The 26,457-nt window shown below is 41.0% G+C and overlaps 2 protein-coding genes across 5 annotated transcripts in view; one reads left to right on the forward strand and one right to left on the reverse strand.

Annotated features, from left to right (window-relative positions):
* EFR3A (EFR3 homolog A) overlaps window positions 1–18,241 on the forward strand; it is a 113,908-nt gene extending 95,667 nt beyond the window's left edge. For all 4 annotated transcript variants that reach the window (XM_059395178.1, XM_059395177.1, XM_059395180.1 and 1 more), the window contains exons 19-23: window positions 2,627–2,718; window positions 7,144–7,192; window positions 11,211–11,314; window positions 11,830–11,879; window positions 15,797–18,241. In XM_059395178.1, coding sequence (XP_059251161.1) covers window positions 2,627–2,718; window positions 7,144–7,192; window positions 11,211–11,314; window positions 11,830–11,879; window positions 15,797–15,902 — 401 coding nt within the window. In that variant the 3' untranslated portion in view covers window positions 15,903–18,241. The remainder of the gene's footprint in view (window positions 1–2,626; window positions 2,719–7,143; window positions 7,193–11,210; window positions 11,315–11,829; window positions 11,880–15,796) is intronic.
* Window positions 18,242–21,809: 3,568 nt separating this feature from the next.
* Window positions 21,810–26,457, reverse strand: part of OC90 (otoconin 90) — a 32,432-nt gene continuing 27,784 nt past the window's right edge. The window contains exons 13-14 of the mRNA XM_059395182.1: window positions 25,783–25,889; window positions 21,810–23,147 (exon numbers count right to left, since the gene is read on the reverse strand). Coding sequence (XP_059251165.1) covers window positions 22,813–23,147; window positions 25,783–25,889 — 442 coding nt within the window. The 3' untranslated portion in view covers window positions 21,810–22,812. The remainder of the gene's footprint in view (window positions 23,148–25,782; window positions 25,890–26,457) is intronic.

A 26,457-nucleotide genomic window follows, 5' to 3' on the forward strand; every position in this document is an offset into this window, starting at 1 on the left:
AGAAGAGCATGGAAGGCAGGAGGCCAAACGCGTGCTCAGAGATGTTAGAGTAGCACATTTTACTTGAATATTAGATAAATTAGGGAGTGGTTGAAATTGCTGTTGGTAAGATCTGATCAGAGACCCCAGAATGGCTTTTTAATTCATCAAAAAGTAGGTAGGTTGGTGGAGTGATGTGGTTAGTGTTTTAAGAAACTTAAGATATGATGGTGGCAAAAAAAAAAAAAACAATGATAATGGCATATAGGTAGTATTGTAGCATTATAGTATTGCTGCTGTCGGGATGGATTGGGTCAGTGATTCCCATCTGAGGGTGATTTTGCCCATGCCAGCAACCATTTATCAGTCCTGAAGACGTTTTTAGTTATCACCACTGTGGGGCAAGGAGAGGTGGGGTAGCCCTACTGGCTTCTAGTGGGTAGAAGCTAAACATTCTGTAATACACAGAACACCCCCCCCCCACCAACACACACACACACACACACACACACACACACACCCCACAAGAATTATCTGGCCCAAAATATTAGTAGTGTCAGGATTTAACCCTGGCTAAGTTAAGTTGTGATAACAAACAATCATTGTTGCTTAGTGGTTTAAAGCAGTAAATTGTTACTCAAATTAACTGTGCATAGCTTCATAGCATCTGTATCTGGAATGATGGAGATTCCACACATGATATTCCAGATACTCCATCGTCCAGGCTAACGGAGCAGCTGCTCTCTGAATACTGCTTGTACTTTATTGGCCAGAACTAGTTACGTAGTCCTTCTAAACCACAGAGAAGCTGCAACTGCAGGCCTCTCTGCCTTGAAAGAGGGTGAACAACCATATTTGATCACCAGCATTAATTACCACCATGGATGGCTACTGGGAGTAAAAGAGTGGTCAGTAAGAAACCAGTTTCTCCATTTGTGGGGCCTTCTTGTAGTTCTTCATTCTGACTCCTGCCGTAGAAGAAAATCACAGTTTGTATAAAATAGGATTAGAAAGATAGGGTGTTGCCAGATTGTGAAGTGACTGTGCTATCAGTCATAGATTCTAGAGCTGAGCTTTCCAGCTGCTATAGGGAACATTCCAGATGTATCCGCATATTGATATCCTTAGCCCTTTTAGTAGCTCTTTGGGGACTGGGCAGTCAGAGCCCACAGTGTGAGCAGCCTCTTCCAATTTTTTCTGATGTGTTCTAAACCCAATTGAAAAAGCTTGGGAGGCTCTCTATCAGTGTGTGGGCCATATTTGTTTTGAATTATAATTAAGACTAAAAATGATTTACTTCCAAAATAACACTATTAGCAAAATAAAAGGGAGAGAGCAAATAGATCAGATAGGAAGCTATCCTAAGAATTCAGGCAAAAAAGATGCAGAATTTTAATGATGGCCCTCTTGAAAATAGGGCAATGTGACATAAAGATGGTTTATTAGAGATGTTAAAGTTGGGTTTAGAACATGTTGAGTAGAATTGACTAATAAGAAATTGGAAATACTGGACTGGAGCTCAGAAGAGAAAGTGTACTTGTCAAGTTCAACTGTGGTTGAATACATCTCTGACTCTCTGTATTGTAATACATAAGGTTTTGCTTCCTTTTTTTCAGATGAAATCATAGCTATTGAGGTGTTTTTCTAGCACCCTGTGTTTCTCCAAGTCCTTCATTGCTTGTGTAACTATTTGTTTATTTTGGGTCTTGTCTCTTACACTATAAGCTAGTATGGACTACATTCAGCAGTTTGTCCCTACCACCTAACATGGTGTCTAATGACTTAATAGATTTGTTGACTGTGGAAGGAGAAAATCAAAATGAAAAAAAAAATGTGTGGGAGGAAATTATAATAAAAAAAAATTCAAATTTCCACAAAATGGTTAAGCATAAAGTGGGCCTAGGAATAGCTGTTGAACTTTACTGGGTGGGAAGACACACACTCTTTTGGGAAGAGTGGTTAAGTGCAGGACTGTAACTGCAGGCATTAAGAAGAGTAGGTAGAGACATATGTAGAGCATTTGGTTCAGACCAAGCATGTTTGCAGAAGTGGGGAGAAAGTAGATTAGCTAGAGCATTTAATTGAAGAGCAAGGTTTTCCGGACTGGTGGTTGACTTAAGCAAAAGCTGAGCCAGTGGAGTTGAACGGCTGGAAAGGGTAGAGAAGGAGCTATTGACTGAAGCAACAGATTCTTTCAGTCCGCAAATGTGGTGCGTGGTAAACTCTTGCAGACATGGGTTCCTGCGCTAGATCCATAATTAGTGCACAGCTTTCACTGTTCAGGGGAGAAATGAGAGATACAAGGGCAATATAGTGAGTGTTAGTAGAAATGGATAGATTCGTTTTAGATTGTGTAATTCCTCCTTTTGCTGTTGACTTTTATTTTTTCTTAAACTGTTAGGGAAGTGGTGGTATTTCCCTTCTTGGAAAATAAAACTGTCAACCTTAGTTCACCCCATCAGTTCTAATTTTTTAATCTGCTTGATGAAATTTAAAAGCCTGAGAACACAATGCTTTATATATTTAAAAAGAACAAAAAAGAAAACTTTATTTTCTAAGACCTTTTGAAATCTGAAATAAGTAGAGGTTTTAAATGACATACCATTTCTAACTAGCAAGTAACGGGGAAAAACGATTTTGATTTTAGATGAAGATCGACTTTCTAGAAGAAAAAGTATTGTGGACACCGTATCCATTCAGGTGGATATTTTACCCAACAGCATTCCTTCTGATGATGTGGTAAGTTGCTGGAAGTGTATGGCGGGGTACTTTCTTGAGATAGACATCAATTTAAAAGAACTTTTTGCCCCTCCGTACTTTCAAACCAGAAACAAATGTAACTGTAAATCATCCCTCAGATCAACAGTGCTATTAGTAGCCATTAATCTGATTTAGCCTTGAGCTTATTTTTTATTTATTTTACTAAACTCATGTCAGCTCTCAGTAAAGATACATAAACTTAACATTATGTATTGAGGTCATTAGATTTTATATTGTAATTTAGTGTAATAAAAGGAACTGAAACAGACTTTTTTAAAATCAGTAAAAAGTGTTATATAAGGCCTGTTATTAAACTGGGTGGTTCTCCAAATCCTATTTATTTTTGAAGATTTATAAACGGATTATGAGAATAAAGAGAACTATATAATCTCACATGAAGGCAAATACTCCATGGAAGTTTTCAGAGCCTTATCTGGGAGGGTGTATTTTTTATTGTTTGATAGTAGCTATAATGGATTTAATAGAGGCTGCAGTGTATCAGTGCCCTACTACTCTTTAAGGACTGTGACTTATCTGAAATTTCAGAGATTTGATGCTCTCCTCCTGTTTAATAGAGCACAAAAGTGTACCTGAGTTTTAGAAAGAGGAAAACAGCCAGTATTGTCTAGGAGTTACTCTGCACAAATCACCAGAGAATTGATAGACTAGTGGAAATGCGGAAGTACTGGGATGTCACGTCTGCCTCCTCCTTGAAGTTTATCTATTGTTTGCCTTCCTAGGTTTTTCGTTCTTTCTCATGGTATAGTATAAATAATTTAAGAGATTATCCATCTAAGAAAAGGGGAAGAAATTTGTCTTAATTCATGGTGTCACAGCACCCCCACCTCCCCAATCCCTGTCAGTCTTCAGGAATTACAACTTTTTGGTGGCAAGGTTCCAACGGACTAGCTTACATGCTTTAGGCTGTTCCACTCCCCAGTAAGTAGAACCTGTCAGTTTTATTAAGAAATTATCAGCGTAGTATCAAGAGCAGTTAAGAGGCAGTTAGTGTTCATTTTGAAATATGGCGGGTGTAGTTTCTTGCCAGTTTAAGCTCAAGAAAAATCATCTTCCTTAAATGCACCTCTTGAAAGCCATTTTAATTTATATATGTTTTACTCTTCAGGAGAGTATTGTACTAGCTCTGTATTTTAATGATTATGAATTTGCTGCTGTTACTTTTGGGGGGTTAATCTAAAGCTTTAGTTTTTACAGTTTATCGAGAGTGCAATGAATTTTATTGAGTGGTATTCCATTCTCCTTTTGTTTACTATTTTTATTTAAAATATATATGTATATATATAGCACTTAAAGCTATTGCAAACAAATTAGTCTATTTTGGTAAAATGAACTGAAGAAAACATTTGTATGAAGACTTACTACAGGAAGAAGATTCTTAAACATACATTTTGCAATTAAAAGTCCATTAATATTGCATGGAGTATTACTGGGTGTGGTGCATAAGCAATGAATCTTGAAACACTGAAAAAATAAAGTTAAATTTTTTAAAAAGTCCATTAATATTTAACTTATTAAAGACCCTGTTTTCTCTTTGCTGTAAGCCCTAAGTCAAATATGCTGCACATATTTGAGCATTTGAGAAGTTGAGTATAGTTTATTATAAGATTTACTTGAGCACATTGGAGTTTCAAACTCATTTACCATTATGTAATCTGATTTTGCATACAGAAGACAAAACAACATTACCTTCAGAACTAATTAATTTCGTAGCATGGAGAGGAGAAAGTCATATCAGTTAAGTGTTCACCAGTTAATGGTTTAACAAAATATCAAACTATGAGTAATTTTATTAATGATATATAAGTAATCTTACTCTGAGTAAGATTTATTGCTTATAATAAATCAAATAAGAGAATTGCTCATTTAAAAAAACACAGTACTCTTGTATTTGATCAAAATTATGTGGAATTTTAAATGCATAATGCTGATTAGTCCTCAGATATATCCAATATCTGCTTTTAGTGCTTATAAAATTCTTTTTTAGAAGTCAGAATGTTTAGATAAGATCATAGCAAACTTCTGTTTTTCCTAATTATGACTCGGATTTTTACTATAGTCTATTGAAATCCCACTCATTTCTTCTTTCTCAAAGGTAATAGTTCTTAATTATTTTGGGGAATGGATGGGAGGCTATACATATTACATTTTGAATGCATATTGAATTTTTCCTAGTACAAAATTAAGTTACTGGTTGGCTAAAAAGAATTGTCATTATTCTAGGACAGTAAATTGTCATTTATTATAAATAAATTGTCATTTATTTATACACTCCTGCCTTTTCCCGAATATGAGTGAAGAAGCTTGCATGTGTGCTAACAAAACAAGTCTAGTGTAGTATTAGTTAGAAGCTGCTCTCCTGGGTGCTATAAAATTAGTAAGATATCAGTGGAAGCAACATAACAACTAGCCTGATTGGAAAAGGGCAAACAGATCTTATGTAGGCTCAATGGTGTTGTATAGTCTAGGTTAGAGTTATAGATCATGAATAAGGGCAAAAGTCATCAAGAGTAAAAGGATTGTTGAAATTCCTCGAGGCTGGCACCTTTGCATCATTTCTCCAGAACACACAAGTGGTGTTCTAGAGAGGCAAACAGACTGTATGTAGTTTGGTTGAGCACCAAATAAAGTAGATGTCTTATATTTAACAGCTGCACTCTATGAAAAATACAAATCATTGAACACTAATATAAAGCAGTTGGTCTTTTTTTCCTTTTTAAATAGGATTGAAAAAAGGAAAGAGTGGGAAACAAGATTGAAGCCAAATTATAGAAGGTTTTATCACCTGCCTGAGGGCTTTGTGTGTAATTTGGTAGGAAGTAAGGAAACACTGAAATTTGGGCAGTGTCATTACTGGGACAATGCTTTCGTGAAAGGAATCTTGGAAGTGTGGCCAGGCTAAACTGGCGAAAAGAGGCCAGAGGCAGAGAGACCGCTAATAGCTCCTTGTAATAGCATACAGCTTGCGTTTAAGGAGGACCTGCAGGAGCCAGGCTGGAGATAAGGAAAGGGGCCGGAGAGCAGTAGCCTGTGCCAGAGCGGGATGGGCAGGACTAAGAAGTGACTGAAAGGGAGTCTGAGAAAGAATGTTAAAAGCAAGAAAGGAGAGGGACAGTGACTGCATCATGGTCCTCCAAATTAGGGAAAACACAAACGAATAGAGAAGACTTCTTGGAATAGAGAATTTTAATTTTTCACTTACCTGGGATTGAATAGGTAATAATTAATGATGTGTAAAAAGAAGGCTGGCCTCATAGTTCTTCTGTGTTCTTTTTGCTGTACTGTAGTTGTTTCTCAAAAGTCTAAAACCCCTAATCAGTGGGTTTTTTTCATTGAGGTATTAGACTACTGCTAGGTACAAATAATTAATGAGCCAGAGCCTAATCCTGTATGTCTGCTCCAAATATCTAGAACAAAGCAACTGAAGATTCCCAAGTTTAATCTGACTTCAACTAGAAATATGAACCCTCAGTAGAAAAACTGAGGTAGTGGAACTCTTGCTGCTTCATTTCCAGCTAAAGCCTTTGTATTACAGAGAAGCTAAGGTGCAAAGCACGAAGTCTTGCTTTCGTTAGTCTTGCTGCCTTAGACATAGCAAAAGAAGCTCATGAGCTAAAATTAGGGATGACCAGAGGCCCAGGCAAGTACTCAGGTATCATTTCTTAACTTCTATTCAGCGATGCTTTAGTTAAACTATGTAAATTATTCCCCCTGAAAATGTGCTGGTGCCATAAAAACTATTACTGATTTTTTTTATCATAAAGCTGTTGATTTCATACCTTTTATGTATCTCAAAGCAAGGAAGAAGGGAAACTTTTTATTAAAGGGTGTTTCTGGAAAGGAAGTGTAGGAAGTTTACCTTAGAAGACCCAGAATGTGATTAAGATGTTAACTGTACTCACTGAACACTTCCTAAAGAAGTAGTGATTCTTGCTTTTAAACCATTAAAGTTTTCAGTTTATTGTTTATTTGTAAACTGTACCTAGCACCAAAATTACAGAGGGTATAGAGTACTTAGTTTTCATGTATTACATAGCTGAACTATATTTACATATTTTCTCTGCCTTGAATATCTCAAAGCACTCTTCACTTAGGGAAGCCTAGTTCAGCCAGTGGGACTCAGATCTTGTTGCATATCTCATGAGAGGAGATCCAGTTCTGTAATTCAGGGGTGGCTGATTCTGCCAGGCCCACATTAATCCCTGCAGTAGGCCACTGGTTCAGCCAAGGAGGAAGTGGAGATTATTTGATACTCTGGAGGATAGTCACAGATCCAGCCAGCACAAAGAAGAAAAACAATTTGTAGGTGTTCTTAGATGACTTGTAACTAGTTGAAGGTATTATTTATATCGACTTTTCTTAACTCTTAAAATCACCTTTCTCTAGGTAAATAACACTGAAGAAATCACCTTTGAAGCATTGAAGAAAGCAATTGGTGAGATTTTTGTTAACTCTCCTAATGATTTGCTAGCTTATCTCTGTCTTAGTACTTGGTGATGTACCAGAATAAACAAGCAGCATGGCATTTCTGCATAGATCTGTAATTGATTTATTCAGCTACGTTTTTTAGACTTTCATACTTGTCCTGTCTTATCATAGGCCATTCTTCTCTGAACAGTGACTTTCCTGGAATTATGAAAGGCGTCAGTGTATTTTAATGCCACACTTACTTAAGATGGCCAAGATGCAGACTGCTCGAACTTAGGAGAAATAGGATAGTTCCTTCTGTAGGAGATGGGGGGGATGAAAATTCTGAATAATTCTGAGTGAATTAAATAGAGTAGCTCTTTTTTTCTTAAAAGATTTGATTTATTTATTTGTCAGACAGAGATCATAAGTAGGCAGAGAGGCAGGCAGAGAGAGAGGAGGAAACAGGCTCCCTGCTGAGCAGAGAGCCCGGTGCAGGGCTTGATCCCAGGACCCTGGGATCATGACCTGAGAGCGGAAGGCAGAGGCCGCAACCCCTTGAGCCACCCAGGTGCGCCCAGAGTAGCTTTTAACAGGCACACAGTAGTGTAATTAGAAGCATATTTCTAAGGGGTAAGAGTAGGGAGCTGACTGGGATTGTTAGCAGGTACACGGGATAGAGGGCCGCGTTAACTCCTACAGGTTTATCAGTGAGAACGTCAGAGCATAGAAATTAAACTCTCCTGAGGTCACGTAGGTGGTAAATGCTGATGCCAGATTTTATACCCACATTTGACTGACTAATCTTTTCACACTGCAAAAATGCTACTCTAATTTTTTTCTCCTTTGGCCCTCATGGCAAAAACTTTCATATGATTTGCCTCTTTTTAAAAAATTTTAAATGGTTCTTTCAATTAAGTATTGATATAAATTACTGCTAGGCTAATGATACCTTGTTCTCAATTCATTTCTAACTGATAAAGCAATATATGGTGGAATATGACTCTCATTATTTTCAGAGCTGTTAGAATAAGAAAATTAGTATCAAGAAAAGTGGAGTGCTAGCACCCATCATGCATAAAATAAAATCTGACCTTTATCAGCTTAATCCGTTAGAGGATTTTTAAATTATGTGATACAGTGTCAAATTTACCAAAATAAAATTAATTGAATTCAGTAAGCAATTTGAACACCCATTATATAAAGATATTTTGAGACATTTAAAGATTAATAGGGCATGTCATGGGGTGTGTGGCTGGCTCAGTTGGTAAAGCATGTGACTTAATCTCAGGGTTGTGAGTTCAGGCCCCATGTTGGGCATGGAGCCTACTTAAAAATTTGATTGCCTTGATTTGCAAGCTGAACTACTCAATTTTTTTTTTAAGATTTACTTATTTTAGAGAAAGAGTGTGCACAAGTCAAGGGGGCAAAGGGAGGGAGAGAGAGAGAATCTCAGACTCCTCGCTGAGTGCCAGGCCCTGCACGGGGCTCAGTCCCATGACCCCGAGATCATGACCTGAGGTGAAATCAAGTCCGATGCTTACCCAACTGAGCTATTCAGGTGCCCAGAACTAGTCGATTTTGATGAGGAACACCATTTTTACTTCAGAAAGAAAGAAAAAAGACTGACAGAAAACTTACGGTATTTGGCAGGCATTTTCTGGAAAATAAATGAAGCTGTGACTCCCAAGAGAAAAAACAAAACTGTCAGCACTGCATTTGCTTCTAATGATAAAATTTGCACTCTGAACAAAATTGAAATTTTGACTTTTGTCTGCCCCTGTGAGTTTGGCAGCACCCAAATATTTAGATGCTTGTAACGACGGGGATGGAACTAGAGGGTATTACGCTACGCTAAATAATCGGTCAGAGAAAGACAATTAGCATATGATCTCACTGATAGGAGGAATTTGAGAAACAAGACAGAGGATCACAGAGGAAGGGAGGGGAAAAAGAAACAAGATGAAACCAGAGAGGGAGACAAACCCTAAGAGACTCCTAATCTCAGGAAACAAACTGAGGGTTGCTGGAGGGGAGGGGGTTGGAGGACTGGGGTGTCTGATGAGGGACACTGGGGAGGGCATGTGCTCTGGTGAGTGCTGTGAGCTGTGTAAGACTGATGGACTACAGACCTGTACCTCTGAAGCAAATAATACATTATATGTTAATTTAAAAAATACTTAGATGCTTCTAATGAGATAAATGTTAGATTCTTCTAATGCGATCAATGGTAGTACCTGCCAAATATGATTGAAGAAATACTGTATAATGAAACATGACTACATTTAGTTGTACATGCGTAAATCACTGGATCAGTATTCCCCATGACCACTGCATGATGTTACAGAATCATGCATAAATACCGATTATTCAAAGTGTAAAGTAGACCAATGCATTTTACCATAACCAGTTAGTTTAAAAAGTTTATTAGTAAGATTTCAAATTTTGTATCACAGCTAACTTTTAATAAAACTACTACTTCTCATATTGTGTTGTAATGTCCAAGAAAAAGTAATCACAGTTCTGTGAAAGGCTATTAAAATACTCTTTCCTCCAGTACTTCTCTCTCTGAAGCTAGATTCTCTTTATATACTTCACCCAAAATAACACACTGCAGTGGGTTGGGTGCACTTTGCAGATGGAATCCAGCTGTCTTCTATTAAGCTATGACATTGAAGAGATTTGTAGAAATATAAAGCACTGCCATTCTCCTCACTGAGTTTTACTTCGGAAAGTATGATCATTAAACAAATGTTATTTATGTTAACATATAATCCTTTCATAATTCTGAAATGAATTATTTTCAAAGGAATTAAATGTTTTTAAAGTTTCTCAGTTTGATATTATAATATGGAAGATATCAGTGGATGTAACAATTTGGTTTTCTCATAACTTTCAAGTATGTAAAGGACTCTTGAGCCCAAAAAGCTTGAGAGCATGGCAAACAGACCTGCTGCCTGCAGGCCAGGTTTAGTTGGAAGTATCATCAGAAATGGACATAAGACCAGAATGTATCTGCCTCATCTTGTCTACATTCCCTTATTTCCTACTGCTTTTACCTGACGTAATGTAAACATTCATGTGTCCTGCCTGGCCTCTGGCCATTTCAGCTGCTTACCCTGGTCTAGTGAAGAACAGAGAGGTGATCGTAAGTCTCTGTTAGTCATTCAGAAGTGGATAAGTTCTTCAATTTTGTTAACCTGTCACAGTTTCAAAGGAAAAATATATAGTAGCCTATTTGCTTTCTACTTGCTATTTCTGTTTCACCTTTTTAAACTACTTACTTGTAACCTACAGTTTTCTACCCGAAAAGCAGCCTGGGTTAAAGAACGTTGAACACAGTGCATTTCAACCTGTGAAATTCTTGACCAGGAAACAAACCAACCTAGAAAGACAACCTGAAGAATTGCCAGGGGTTGTAGTAGACCATTAAAAAATAAGCCATAAAGTAGGCCTATTTCCATATTAAGCAGACGTTCATACTTAGATCTGTAGTATTAAGACAGGAATTTATTTTACTATCTCACAAACTTTGGTCAGGCCATACATCATTTTAAGATAAAACATGTCTTTTCAAACTGGAAATAAATGCAAAAGGCTAAAACAGGAGGTTCCAAATGGCTCTTTATTTCCGCTGTGCCATTCAGTATCAAGTTCAGCAGACTTTTAATTTAGTATCTCATGTACCAGGGCATGAATATTCATAGAAGAATCATCTTTCAGGTGAGGCCTTGAAGTTACTTGCCTTGCAGCAAGCTGTCATGCTCTTGCTTTTTTGAGAAGAGAGACAAAGGGAGTGTTTTTTGAGAAAGGATCTTGTACTATGTAGCTTTACCCCTTTAGATTAGACAAAATGTTTTGTGTATCTACTCTCTAGCCTCTCTCAACATTTTGGGGATATTCAATCTTTTGCTTTTTTCCTTTTAAAACTAGTGCTATAAATTACCTTTATATTTGATTTATAGACTGTTTGCTTTTAAGGTCACTGGCAGGGTGCTGTGAATATCTGTAATCCCTTTATTGGGTCTTTGTAAACATTTATATAGATACCAGTGGAATGGAAGAACAGGAAAAGGAAAAGAGGCGTCTTGTGATAGAGAAATTCCAGAAAGCACCTTTTGAAGAAATAGCAGCACAGTGTGAATCCAAAGTAAGTGAACAGATGGTAAAGGGTATGTGGGGAAAGTTTGATTCTGTGGACATTTTCTTGGTCATTAGTTGGTAGGTTCCACACTTTATGCAGATCCACAGAACACATGGGAATGTATCAGGTGGGGACTGAAAACCCTGGTGGCCTGGCTGGGAGTCCTCAGTGATCTGTGTGTATAGCATGAGCCCATGGAGACAGCAGCTCCCAGTCTGAATGTCGAGGATTGCAGTTGCTGTGGTGCCTTTTGTGCAGTGGCTTTCGGGGACTTAGCTGTGGTTATTTTGTTTATGTATCTCTTGGCTTGTTTCTCCCAGTGAGATGAGAAAGTGGATGAAAGAGAAACTCGACGTTAAGTTCCAGTGGCTGGTACGGAGGAAGCCAGAACATGAAAGCTCTCGTACCTTCTTCGTAGTAGCACTCATGCTTTGTCCTTTAAATTACGTTTGTATTAGTAGCAGATGGCTATTTGGGAAATCAGAAAATCCATTCTTAAACATTTTTCTTCCCCTTTGTAGGCAAATCTGCTTCATGATCGACTTGCTCAAATACTGGAACTCACCATACGGTAAGGATTTTATTACAACAACAGCAATAAAATAAAAAATAGAAGTTGTTAAACCCCTCTGTAGATTTGTGGCTGGTTGTGTTTAAGTAATAGCGCTTTTCAGTCAGGGCAAACCCAAGATCACAGAGGTGCCTCTGTCATGGACATTCTATTTGGATAGACCTTGATAGTATCGCTTCTAGTGTCTTCTAGCTGTCCTAGCTTGCCTTTCTAGATGATTCCTTCCTTCCATGTGCTCCCATAAGGAAATCTGGGTAATTTGGAAGATTCACATTTTAATAATATGTTCAACCAGGTGTCATACTTCACCATTTTGACCTGCAAAAAACTACTGTTTTATATGGTTCAACTGCACAGTTCTTTCCAGGACAAGCCGGATTCTCTCATGAAACTTTCCTCAGTCATACCCATTTCAGTCCTGTTGTAACTTTATGTCCCAGACACATGGTATCTAATAGACTTCAGCATGCGTAGTTACATAGTTGTGTTTAGTTACATAGTTGTGTCTGTTGGTGCTGAAGTAGGGAAGCACAGGACAGAGGGAGAGACAAGAGCATGTTCCCTTTAGGGAAAGTGCTTATGCACTTACTTCTGTGACTGTGGTATGGATGGTAGTCTCTGTCTGAGGTGGCACAGTGGAGGAGCCATAGTTCTAAGCTGAGCTTTTGGAATTTTTTTATGCATCAGCTGTATCTTTTATATTTTTAACTCGATGAGCTAAGTCTGTTTTGCCTCAAGCACAGGACTCTATAATGGGAGAGTCAGGTACATGCTGTGGTCCACTTTCTTTTTTAGTTCAACCTTTTTTCAACCTTAGTTCAACCTTTTATGCAAGGCACGTTTTCATCAGTACACCTCTTATTCTAGGCATTTCCCCACCATGCCTGCCACCCCAACTAAGCTAAGAATTACTCATTTAAAAAATTCCTGAACAGAGAATCAACACTTTAATATCCGATGTATAATATACCTTAGATTGAGAGAAAATTGATGGCTGTAGGCATTTACTTATTTGGTGTCTGTTAATTATAATAGTAATGGTCTACTTTGTAATGGATCTTATGGTATATATTTTCTATCTGATATTTTTGCTAATTCACATCAGTCCTGAAAAAGTAGGTAGATGCCTTTTTTTCTTTTCTTTTGGTTTCTAGGTAGAAACAATGAGGCTTTAGAGAATTAACTTGTTGAAGGTCATTCAACTACTGAATGGGAAAAATCAAAATTCAAAAAATTCTTAAAAGGAATGTTGCTAGGACCCACCATATTACATTTAATCACTCTGTCATAGCTATGTGGATTGAATAATTTAGAATAAGGATTATGACTAATTCTCTTTTATGGGTACTGCGGATCCTACTAATAGCATTTATTGAGCACTCACTACTGATAGTTATTATTTATTGAACACTTATGCTCTTCTAGGCACTATATATAAGTACATTATTTCATTTAATATTTATAACAGAGCTTGAACAAGGGTAGTGATTAATTTTGCTTGGCAAGAATAGAAACAGAGGCACATAAAAGTTAGGTAACTTATCCAAGGTCACCTAGTTAGGAAAGAGTACTTCCGGATAGCCTACATGATACGGAGTTTTTTGTTCTTGTTTGATATATCTCCTCTTGTTCGTTTGCTTACATTCTAACCACCAGACAGAGGAAAGGTCTTGTTTTCCCAAGAAAAGAAACAGAACAAAGTCTTATCCTTCAGTCTCCATTGTCCTTTCATTCCCTTGACCTTTGTGCAATAAAGAAAATGATAAGAAATGCAAAGAAGCATGAAAATACAGTAAGAAGCAGCAGCCCCATAGGTGATCAGTTATTGGAATTAGTAGACAGGGACCTAAAAATACACACACGTACACTGAAGAATTTAAAGGGAAATATACACGTGTTTTAGGAGAGAAGAGGAAACTAAAAAATAACTAGATCATAATGTAAAAACAGAGTGACACAGTGTGTGAAAGAATTTCATAGGATAAGCCTAACAGTATTTTGGACATTATAGAAGAACACTCTGCAGTGCTCACCGGAGTATAAATTGCACAAACACTTTGTAAAACTTTAGCATTTTCTTACAAAGTTAGACCTATACCTGCTGTTGATCCTGTAATCCCATTTCTCAGTATTTACCAGAGAAATGAAAACTTACATTCAAAGCAAGATATGTTCATGAATGTCATAGCAGCTTTTTTTGTAATTACCAAATGTCCGTCAAAGGAGAGTGGATAAACAATAGACAAATAGTGATATTCTTAATACAGTGAAATACTGTTCAATAAAAAAGAACACAATATTTTTGGATTTAAAAAAAGAAAGAAGACATCTTGAGCAAAAGAAACCAGACATAAAAGAGTGTAGCTTATATGGACCATTCTTTTAGGCTGTATAAATAGAATGTGTGAAATTCAGGAACAGTCAGTACTAATCATTAGCAATAGAGATCAGAACACAGTTGTTGAATGTGGGTTTGTGGGAGTAGGGAGAAATTGACTAGGGACACAAAGGAACTTCTTTTGAATGACAGACATGTTCATTATCTTTATTGGGGTGTGAGCACATAAGTGTTTAAGTTTTTTGATTCTTGTCATACAGTATACTTAAAATCTGTACATTTCACTCTGAAAATTATCCCTCAGTAAAAAAAAGGGGGGGGGGATATTGCAAATATTAAAATGGAGATTGCAAATAATTATTAATTGCCAGCAGAAAAACAGAAACAACTGAATAGGTTAACAGTTTACTGTTAGACAAGTATATGAAGTTAGATTTGTGCATACATTAGTTAAATTCATTACTGTATGAATGGTAATGAAAATGTATTCCCATATATTCATAACTATAAAAAACACTAACAAAGAACTATATAGGACATATAAAATAACTATAAATCTCTGAGATATGTATAGGAGTACTTTACAAATGAAAACTCATGCCTTGCTTTGAATAGAAAGTTATTATCTTAAAGGCACCAGTTTTTTGCAGATAAATTTGTAGTTTTAGTCATAGGAAATCATAAATGATTTTTTGGTAAGTTCTTAAGCATTTGGCAAAACAAAACCCAAAGCACAGGATTGAGACTCTAAAAGTACAATTGTGGAAAAGCATTAGTATCATACAAAAAAAAAAAAAAAGTTGGTTTCCCATATTGATAAGAGAAGAACACTTGAGTACAAATACAGGTAGTGGACTCAAATAGACAATTTGTTTTAAAAGAAACAAAAAGGATACTGAGTGTTTTGTGGATGTCTTTGGGATATGTAGCTCTACTGATAACCCCAAAATTAAAAATACGAATAGGAATGAATCCCCTTTTGCCACCAGATTGGCAGATATTTAAAAAAAAAGAAGAAGAAGAAAAAGAAAAAGAGAACAAGTATATTCCAATGTTGAAAGTATAAATTACTAGAATTCTGGCAATATGTATCAAAGTCAAAATTATGAGTATGCTTTAAGAAATTGTGTTTGTAAGACAATTAGGATAAAAAGGATGTATATATAAGAGAAGACCTCTGAACATTATAATACTGGAAAGTGGAAATGAACCTGCATTTATCCCCTGGATTAGATCAGTCCGTGTATCCACATGATGAAATACCATGCTGTCAGGGAAAAGGACGACATGCGGACATGCAAAAGGTTTTTCTGCTTGTGAAGCAGAGCAAGCTTACCAGAATGGGTATGGTGTAATCCTGTTAGAAAAAATTATACACACACATGCTCAAATGAAAATGTCTGGTTCAAACTTAAGAACAGCTTGATCGCACTGTGGTCTTTTCCCCCATATGGCCTTGTAGCTCGCCCGCAATGAAGCAGGGCGTCTCACTCTGCTGTTTGCAGGTAGTTAGGAGAGTGCTCTGAGAAATGAACGCTTTCCCGTGTCCCTGTTGACTGTGGCTTGTTCTCTCTTACAGCCCTCCTCCCAGTCCGTCAGGAACACTGACCATTACTTCTGGGCATGCCCAGTACCAGTCCGTCCCAGTCTATGAGATGAAGTTTCCAGATCTGTGTGTGTACTGAGTGGCTCACGAAGATCTCAGTGTAGAATCTAAAGCCGAAAAATTAAGGCCATGCTGAGTTTTCAGAGTTTACTTAATGCGTATTAACATAATTCTTGAGAATAACAGTGAGACTTCTCTTCAACCAAATGCTTGGCACATACCACATTGGAAATGGTGGAGCTGTCTATGATTTAGAATACTTTTAAAGATGGATTTCTGCCATGATCCTTTCTTTTGCAGTTCCTGTTGGCTTTCAGAGTTGGACATATATTGATGTCCCATTATTCCATAGTTAAACCGTATATTTTAAACTTTTCACAAACAGGTAATTTTTTAAAAATATTATGCCTCCAGAGGGTTGAAGATGTGTCAGGTATCTACTGTATTTCTTAAACATCTACACAACTGCTTAGAAATAGAATTGCTTTTGTGTTTGGTTATCTGCAAAAGCAAATAGATACAAATATATTGCTAATCTTGGGGCTGCAAAACTGTTCTGTGGCTTGTTGTCCCCATGTTTTAGATGTTGTGATCTATAATAACATGTGATAGGCATTCCTCAACTTGTTTATGGTATGAGACATCTGTTGAGTAATATTCCTAGAATATGACCAACCCTAAAATTGCCATACTTAAAAGTGTCTAGTTCTTGTAATACTGTGTTTTCTGCCAAGAGTTTGACCATTCTACTTGAGAGAAGCATGGAGCTTACTCTTGGTGTTCCAAACTGTGCAATATTTTTTTACATCATAAGATGTATTAGTTTACAGACTATACTTTAAAATTATAGTAATATTTTGCTGTGGTTCCATTAATTAAATCAGATCTATATTTAGTGTAGGAAAAAAAAGACCTTTAAAACTGCTACTAGTTCACCTGTGAAGACTGTGTACATTTTGAGTTCTATCAAAAGCACATTATTTGCATTTTTATATTGTGCATTGTTTGAAATCTTCAAAGTCAGAAAATTCTCCAGATGGACTTCTGATCTGTAAGATTTGAACTGTTAAGTTGTATGCATCTGTTTAGGATTTGTTCTATTACATTTGAAAAGAGTGCCTGTGGCTTTAGCAATCAAGTGTGCTGAGGATCGTCAGTTGTGAGCTCTGTTGATTTAAGCTACCAAGGTCATGTATGTACCCTGCACAAGTGCTCACAGACCTGTAGTGTTTTCTTAAAATTATGTGCATTTTAGTGAATTCCATCAAACAGCAAAAATGAACAACTCTCTTTGCAAGTCTTATAAAGTTCTCATAGGACATTTTTATAGAATAACCTCTTTATAATTGTATTGCCTCTCCAGATTCAGTTTCTTTTTACAAAGAGCAAAATACATATCAAAAATTGTAGCTCAAAAACTAATTCAGTTTTTATCTTTTGTTTTTGTTTGAAAACTTACAGTGAGATTGGCAGGTTGTAAGTTTGTGTTTATGATTATTAGGCACCTGTACAAGAAACAGAAAAAAGTCAGGAAGTGACAAAAGAAAAACCATACCCCAGATTTTTTTAATGAATTGAACTACAGCATCTTGAAACATCTTGCAAAAGATCCTAGTCATTAAAACCCATAAAATGATACACAGCCCTCCTGGGTGGTGTGTTAAATGTAGGTAGATGAGACTGTTTTCAGAATAATACTGCAGGTATTTAATGGCCTTCATGCAGCTGTCACTGTAACTTTGCCTCTTGATTGGGTAAAATGTGTCATCATATGACAGGTCAAGTATTCTGTTTTTTATTTCTCTTTTATTCTTCTGTATTTTTAAGGAAGTATATTAATTTTTGTGCATTTAAAAAAATCTAAGCAGGGGGACATTCAGAAACAATCATCATCCACTTGGATGTCATTTTATAAATTAACACTGTGTGCTTTTGTATGAAAAATATATAATTTAATAGTATAAGTAAAGGAGATCTATATTCACTTGCACTCATACAAACAAACTTTACAAAATTTCATGTTTTTCTGTAGTTTAAAAAATGCATGTATTGCATGTAAAGGAAAACCATTTGAATTAATGTTTATCACATCTCTCCCTTGGTCTGTTTGTAAACTGTTGTGTGGGGTTTGCAGGTTTTTTTCTTGTTGTTGTTGTTGTTTTTAAATCACAGTAGACATCTATATATCCTGGACGACTGCACTGGTCATGTTAGTAATGATTCTTAAGAAGTGGGTCTTTTCTTTGGTTTGTCCTTTTTAGGAGATTGCAGGACTCCTGCTGGGTAATGGCTGTGTGTTCCGTTTATAGCCAGTTTGGAGGCTGAAAGTTTAGGATTTGCTGAAGTTCACCATATGGCTATATTTTTGTAGATATTTAAAACTCTTAATAAACTGTTACTCATTCTCTTTTTGCTGCATACACTTGCTTCATTTTTTTCCTTGACATTGAATAGCTAACATATGAACATTCCTTATATTTGTGTTGACTTCGACTGTTTATACAGAATTTGATTGTCATTGGCGTTTACCTGCATGTGCGTACAACACAGACACCCCCAAATGCTTCTGAACTCATTATCTTATAGAGTAATGCCACACTTGACCAGCAATTAACATTTCTCTTCCTCCTATCTGAAAATGGAACTCATTTGTCTTAGTCATGTCAATATATGCAATAAATATAACAAGGTGAGTTTTTGAAATGTAAAGATTCACTGTGCAGTTCATAGGTAAGCAATAAAACAAAATCAGATTACTTCTGGACATGCAGATATTTGTAATAGCTATGACGTTTACTGAATTAAGTTTATTTAATATTTTGCTTTAGTTAAAAATGAAGAGCTTTAGTAAAACTCAGGTTGCCAGGTGGCTGCGTCCGCACATTCATGGAAGACTCGGGACCCTAACTGCCGGTCGCGACGAGATATGGCGCAGGCAGAGCTTTCTTCTCAGTACTCACAGTAGTGTGAGCTGGGAAAGTGCAGTGGCCTTCTCTGCATCAGTTTTGGTGTTAGCATCTCTGTCTTCTCTGCCTGTATAATGTAAACAAAGCCTCTAAGGGAACTCAGGGAACCTGAGTTCAGAACGACTCTGGTTCCCTCTGCCGCCCTGGCTCGCTTATTCCACCTCCAGGAAGCTGCGGTGTAGAAGCAGCAGCCTGCGTTACGTGCTGTGCCCCACGCTGTCTCTCCAGCCTTCATTTGTCGCATCCCGTCCGCTGTTCTGAGAAGTACTGATCGCAAGCACCAAGTTCATATGAACGAAAAAGGAGAGCCAAGGTAGAGCATCAAGTGCTGCCTCCTCCTGCAGTAGAATTTGGCATTTACTTTTACAGTCTCTGCTTTAGGAGAACTTGCACTAAACTTGCACTAAAAGGCTTACACATGGGGATTGTTCTGGGTTGCGATCCCAGCAAACCCGGCCAGGGCCTGGCTGGAACTGTGAAATACAAGGAGAAAAGGCTCATGAAGAGGACTTATGTAGGAACTGTCCATCACTGGAGGTGACTGGAGGTCCGTCCTGCTGGATGTTTCTTTTTTTTCTTTTAAAGATTTTATTTATTTGTTTGACAGAGAGATAGAGATCATAGGCAGGCAGAGAGAAGGGGGAAGCAGGCTCCTCGCTGAGCAGAAAGCCAAATGCTGGGCTGATTCCAGGACCCTGAGACCAGTGACATGGGCCAAAGGCAGAGGCTTAACCCACTGAGCCACTCAGGCGCCCCCTGCTGGATGTTTCTAGTAAGGAGGTTTGTGAACTCTGATCTGGCCGCCCTGGTGATGAACTCCAGGGAAGCATGTACCCTTTCATCGTCAAGGTTGGCCTGTTGGCAGCAACCCTTCCCCCCCATTTCTGGATTGTGTGTGCCTGAGCGCTGAGTTGCCCATGCTTCCTTCTCAGAGAAGTCCTGTGTCAGAACGTAAGAAGAACAGAAGTTTGGAAGGCAGGCATTGTGAAATCCCACCTCTATGAACAAGGCAGGTCAGAGACCATGTAGCTGGTTAGCACAGCAGCGTGTGGAGTGAGAGGTAGACATTGGATGACATCGAGTCAGGTCATCAGTACCCAGCTGAGCACCATCTAGTTTGGCATTAAGGATGCGACTAAAGCTAGGAGCATCAGATTGACAATTCTACACTTCCCTCATCTTGCTAAAGGAATCAAGGATTTTTAAAGATTGGAGATTTTAGGGTATGTTTGCCATGCTGATTAGATTGATACAGAAGAAGCGGAATAAATTAGTTTAAAAAAGGGAATACTGGGCCTGGGTGGCTCTATCAGTTAAACATTGACTCTTGATTTCGACTCAGGTCATGAGATCAAGCCCCAACTGCCGTGGAGTCTGCTTAAGATTGTCCCTCTCCCTCTGTTCCCCCCCCCCCCCCCCCCCCCCCCCCCCAGCTCTCCATCACCATGTGCATGCTTTCTCTCTCACTAAAGAAAAGGAAACATTTGCAAGAATCAAACCAGAGAAGGCAATAGACCCCTCATTATACACAGAGCGTAGTTGAAGGGATTAATTTTTGATCTGAGAAAAGAACACTTAATTGTAACAAGAAGGAAGAGAGACTGCCAGTAATTTTGTAGCTTTGGCAGCAGGAAAGAGGAGGGCATTCCCTTTGGAAACCTTCCATTTTCTCAGTGAAATATTAGCTGAGACCATTATTGCCAGACAGTTCTCCATGGATCTGTGCATGTCATGTGACCATGCAGACTCCAACAGCCTTCATGTATTCTAGCAAACGGAGTTGACTCTAGGAAAGTAGGAATGGTGTCACCCTTTGGAGCCAAGGGCAGACCTCACTTACCTATAAAGTATGCGGTATAGAGTCTTGTAAAGTAAGTTGATCAGGTAACACACTTTGTAGAGTCATATAAAGTCTTACGTATAAAGATGATGTGTTTTGGGGTGCCTGGGTGGCTCAGTTAAGTGGCCAGGTCTTGATCTCAGGGTCGCTGGTTCAAGCCCTGTGTTGTGGAGCCTGCTTTAAAGAAATGTTCTGGGGTTAACAGTCAAGCAGGCTAACAGCCAGTATGTAGTTTCGGATCCCTAAACTTGGTTCTCCTGGGTAAGGAAGCCCACCTTGTGTCAGGTGTCACTTTGCCCTCTATGGTGCCCCAGAGCTTGAGGGCCCAGCAGAAATACTGAGACTCTGGCTACTGCCTTTACTGTAGACAATAAAGCCTTTTTCTCTGACCTGGGGGTGCCTCGTGTGCTCTGCCAGCATCCATAAACAAAGATGCATTTACGAGTTGAAAGGAAGGTGAGATCTCAGACTCTTCACACTCCTACAGAGTCTCGAGCTGAGTACAAGGTTGTGGGTACAGGGGTTGGGGGACAGGAGATGAAGCACCAGCGGGGTCTTGGAGAGCAGAAAACACTTGAAGAAGAGGTTGGTCGTCCACAGGAGGTTTTTGGATTGGGAACCAGAGCTGAGTAGGACAGCTCTGTCGCTCTCTTGAGCAACATCCAGCCAGCCATCACCGGCGAAGATGTGGTGAAGGCGCAGTTACCACGCAGGTGGCCAGCCTGGCCTTTGGGACCTTGCTGCTGGCTGCAGGTAGGAGGAGCCAGCCAGCCATACCGTAGTTGAAGCCAGTTCCCCATCTGCCACTGACAGCCGGTCGCTCGCACTTGCACTTCTTTGCCTGAAGGCTCTCTGTGCCCGGGAGCCGGCTTTGTCCCTGTGTGCAGCAGGCCAGAAGGAGGTGTCCCCCTCTCCAGGAGTAAAGGCTGATCTGTCAGAAGCTGATCCCCATCAGTCTCATTTCAGCGTGTAGTGTATTCTAGTTGTCACTGGCTCGGGAAGACACCCTTTACTGGCTACCTTTCCTGCCCTATTTTGCTCTCGAGTTCTTGTCAGAGGGTTCACTTCTGAGGGAACCCAGCTTTGGCTGTTAGTTAAGGTCACCTGGTGAAAAAGGTACGAATGTGTTGGATTCATCAAAAGGTGCTCATCATGGGGTGCTGGGTGGCTCAGTGGGTTAAACAGCTGCCTTGGCTCAGGTCATGGTCCCAGGGTCCTAGGAGGGAGCCCCGCATCAGGCTTCCTTCTCAGTGGGGGGTCCGTTTCTCCCTCTCCCTTCCCCCTGCTTGCTTGCTCTCTCTCAGATAAATGAAAAGTCTTCAAAAGAAAAAGTTGCTCATAACGTGCTGGAAAGCAAGGAAGGATGTCTCCTGTTGGCTTGGCATCAGCACCTTTTCATTTCTTAACTTTGTTGCCAACTTCAGAATATCGTCCTGCCACAAGATCAGCCACACCGAACTCTAGCAGCTCTGCTTTCCCATCAGTCTGAGGAGCAGGCAGGGACCCTTACCCATCTCAGCACCAGACCTGTGATTTACAGGGGTTGAGAGCCAAGGATGTGAGGTGAGCCAACGAGTTTGTGTTCCTACCGAATATGGAGAGAGAGTCTGGTAACACACTACCTTCTTTCTGCCTGAAGACACAAGAGCATCTCTGGTAGGTCGCTGAGTGGGTGGATGGAAGGACGGGTGTGATTTCAGGCTTCTTACCATTACCATGATCCTAATCTGCCTCTTGGAATAACTCAAAGGGCAGGTGTGTTTTTAGGGACGCATGCTAGAGCTGTCGTTAGTCCCTGGCACATATCCTTGGGTTATTGGTGTCCCACTAGTGAGTTTATAAGATTGATTAAATACATTCCTTCCCCCTCCCCCAAACAGAAGAAGAGAAGCTTTCAGTGATGAGAGAGTGGAGATACTTTGGCTCCATGGCTCCATCATCTTACGTCCGGCATCTACTCACACACCAGTCTCTGTAGCATTTCTTCAAAACCAACCAAAGCCAACACCGATTGGAGTTTTTATTTAGCCCCCAGTGTGCACCGAAGGAAGTACAGAACACATTCCTGTGTGAGCTCACAAGCGTCACAGTGCACAGGGCTCGCTGGCTCTTCAGCCCTGGAGCCTCTGCTGAGGACGGGAGGACAGACAGAGGTGCAAGGGCGGGACAGTAATGGGAGGAACCTACTGTGGGGGGCGCTTGTTGCTTTCTCCAGGGATCTCTCTGGGGCCTTGTCGCCTGGTCCCCACAGGACCAAGTGATTTTCCCAGAAATCTTCTGGTTCTTCTCAGGCCCTCTGTGCGGGGCATGGCCTCCTCGCTGTTCTCCTCAGAGCTGGAACCAGGGGAGGAAGCCCCAGGCGCCCCAGACATGCCGTCCTCGCAGGACAGCTGGGGCCCCTGGCACTCTTGTGCGCCCAATGACTTCAGGCTTTGGTTAAAGGAGGCAGAGGCCATGCATTCGGCCGCCGTCTGGTCACAGGCACAAAGCAGTTTTGCACACAGGCTCTGGCCCACACCTTAGAGGACAAGAACAGAGTAGCGGACATGTAATGCAAGGTGGCCCGTGGCCAGCCCGACTGCCCCTTCAGCCTTGTTCTTCCACCCACCATCTGGGAACCTCGCAGCATTCAGCGTCCATGTAATCTCCCTGCTAGGAATGGTCTCACTTTCTCCTGGTGAATTCATACCTGTTTGTCAAAATTCCCCTTGGCATCCCCTCCTCCAGAAAAGCCTCCCTGAGCCCCAGGGTAAGGGGACTACCTTCCTCTTGGGCTCCCATCCGATCCCACCTATGGCTCCTTCTCTCCAGCAGGTTGCGTGTTAATGACACTGTGCATGAATCGTCTGTGTCTCTGTTTACCTTTCCCTCTCGCTGGATGGAGAGGAGGCAGAGCCCATGTGTTCCAAGCACCTAAGTCAATCCTTGACCCCTATTTCCTGAGTTGGCACTCGGAAAATATCTGTTGGACAGAACTGTTAAATATCTTACTTCCTTACTTCTCTGGGCCAGACCTTTCCCCTTCGCACACGGAAGTAGTTCTTGTGCAATCTATTTTAACCTCGCCAGATGGGATGCCTGATTACATGTGAATTTCAGATAAATATGTTCATGTAAGTATATCCATTTGGGGCATACTTACACTGAACAATTACTTTTGTTTATCTGAAATTCTAGTTAGTGTGTTTTTATTTGCTGGCAACCCTACCTGATTTCTTGAATATTTGTGTTGCCTGCCTTGGGGGTGGGGATGGAGGTCATCTGACTCAGATAAGTAATGTGTTGAAGGTACTTAGATACGCCTCCTGCAAATACTTTTCTTACCTGTAGTTTTCTATGAAGCTAGAGAAGTATTTGTTCCAACTTTTTTCCATCTGAACCTAACCATGAAGTAAAAAATCAGCCAGATTTTTTTTTTTTTTCTCAGCACACAGACCCTCTAAATTCCTACACTGTTGCCTTCCAACACAAGGAAACTAAAGAAGGGGCAGGCAAACGTGGGGCCAAGGGCAGAGTGGACAACACACGAGAGCCTGCTCCCCCGAGCAGTTCTGGGCCTCGTGTCAAGACAGCACGGAGCAGGCTCTGCCCTGTTCTCATGACCCAGCACCGTGTATGGTGCAGGACACTGCTCTGAGCTCACGGAGGGCTGACCTGGGTCCCTGGAGCCCCACCGGAGTTCAGACCCCCAAGGCCGTGCTCCTGGCTTCCTTGAGGCTGCAGGGATAGTGAAAGAGCCTTCTTCAGCTGAGTAGGCGAGATCCCACGGCATGGTGACATCCAATGATGACAGTAATCTGATCCTGTCACTTGTGGCTCTATACCCGTCCCGGCTCCTCATGCCCCAACAGTTCAAACCTCAGGTGATCATCTGGTGCCTGTCTAGCTCCCTGCCGCACCTGGCCACAGCCATCCCCCAGCGCCCCTTTCTGTTCCTACACTGCCAGAAGTTCCCCCAAATACCCTGGTGTTCCTCTTTCCCTTCTCCGGGAACATCCACACCCAGTGTAGCCATTTGGGAACCTGACAACGTCTTGTAAGATCCCTCCACGCCCCCTCTTCCGACTGCTCAGTTCTTCAGCACCCTGTGCCCTGCTCTCCCGGCTCAGACCCCCTCCTCGGGTCCCAGGGCACCTGCACTCTCGTGAGCACTTCCACCCGGGATGAGAGCAGAAACCTGTGCATCTGTCTGTCCTCCGGGCTGTGGGGCACTTGAGGCAGGGATTGTGTCTGAGAGTTCCCAAGTTCCCAAGAGAGGTGTGTGGGGTAGATAACGGAGTGAGTGCAGGAGTCATGAGTGACGCGTGAGCAGGGGGCTCCTGGGCGTGACAGGTGCATGTGGACCTCCAGGAGGCGGGGAGGGGCCCGCCGATGCTGAGGGAGGGCAGAGGAAGGGGAGGGGCCTCCATGGAGGAAGCACAAGGGTGGGAACAAGCCCTTGCAGGACTCTCATGACTTGCTCCAGGGAGCAGGGACTTGAAGCTGCAAAGCCTAGAGGAACTGCCTCCGCGGGCTGGACATGGAAAGCTGGCCCCAGGGTGCATGAGCTTGACACTCGCTCCCCAGGGTGCTGGTTCTCAGACACCCCGCGGAGGCTCCAGGAGAGGGTGGACGGGGGCTGCGGGTCCACTGCCTTCAGCCAGATCCGCTCCCTTTCCGTGGAGCTCCTTGGGAGGTATCACTCAGGACAGGGCTTCCACTTCTCAGGGAGATAACACAATGCCATGAGAGCCCCCGGCACACGGACTAGGTTCTGGGTCTGAGGCAACGTGGTTTTCCAGGCCCCACTCCCGCTCCCACCACCCACTTCTTTCTGCAGTGTGACCTCCGCCGCCACCTCTGTAAAGGGAGGACTCGGTGCCTCCACACAGGATCCCTGGGGCGTCTAACTCTGTTCATCCATCTTGAGAGCTGCGGCTGGCACGCAGCAGGCACGCCATAAGCACAGCCACTTGCTCCTGGTCTGCTCCTACCCAGCTCTGACTTTTGGCAGCTGACTTAGCTCTTGAACTTCTGTGCCCTCGGCAGGATCGGTAATAAGTGTGCGTCACGGTTAAGAAGAGTATTAAATCACGTTGTAGACGAAGACATGGTTGGGGCAGCATCGGGAGGCCTGAACCCCATGTGATTCTGAGAAGGCCCCCAGCACTTACACTTGGCTGTACCGTCCACGCACAGCACTGGTGACCGAGGAAGCCTCCCGAGCAGGCAGCCCAGGCGTCTCACCTGCTCCACGCAGCAGTGATGGGAAAAACAGCACCTAAGACCAAGGAAAACCCAGCTGACTCAGGAACTCCTTCAAGGCCTGCCTCTCCCACAAACCCTACAGCAGGGAGAGAAGCCAAGGCATCTGTTTCCGGCACACACACAACCACCATGTATGGTTGTTTAGGTTGTGCACTTCACAAAGATACCACATCTAAAACCGGGTCAGTCACACTGTATGCATCCTACCATTAAAAAAATTCTTTGTGTTCTTATTATGACTCTGTTGATTGCAAATGTGATTTGCATATTTATGATAATAATTTGCATCTGTTGAGACGGAAAAAAAGAGCTTGAGAAGAGGTTACCATTTTTAGTTTACACGAAGCTACCAGATGGACTAGCAGTGGCCCTGCCCCCTCTAACCTTTTACCTAATAGAACGATTAATCTCACATCCATAGGGCACCCCTTTGGACCGTAGCCTTGAGAGAGAGCAGAGTAATGACCTTGAGCATAAATAAAGAACATCTAAAAAAGCGTCCAGCATGAAGCAGAGCCTCCGTAGCCATACGGGAACGAATCGGTGTCTTGCTTTATAGACAGCCCCCATCTGGGCCTGAT

Source organism: Mustela nigripes, chromosome 3, assembly GCF_022355385.1.
Source record: "Mustela nigripes isolate SB6536 chromosome 3, MUSNIG.SB6536, whole genome shotgun sequence".
NCBI classification, from domain to species: domain Eukaryota; kingdom Metazoa; phylum Chordata; class Mammalia; order Carnivora; family Mustelidae; genus Mustela; species Mustela nigripes.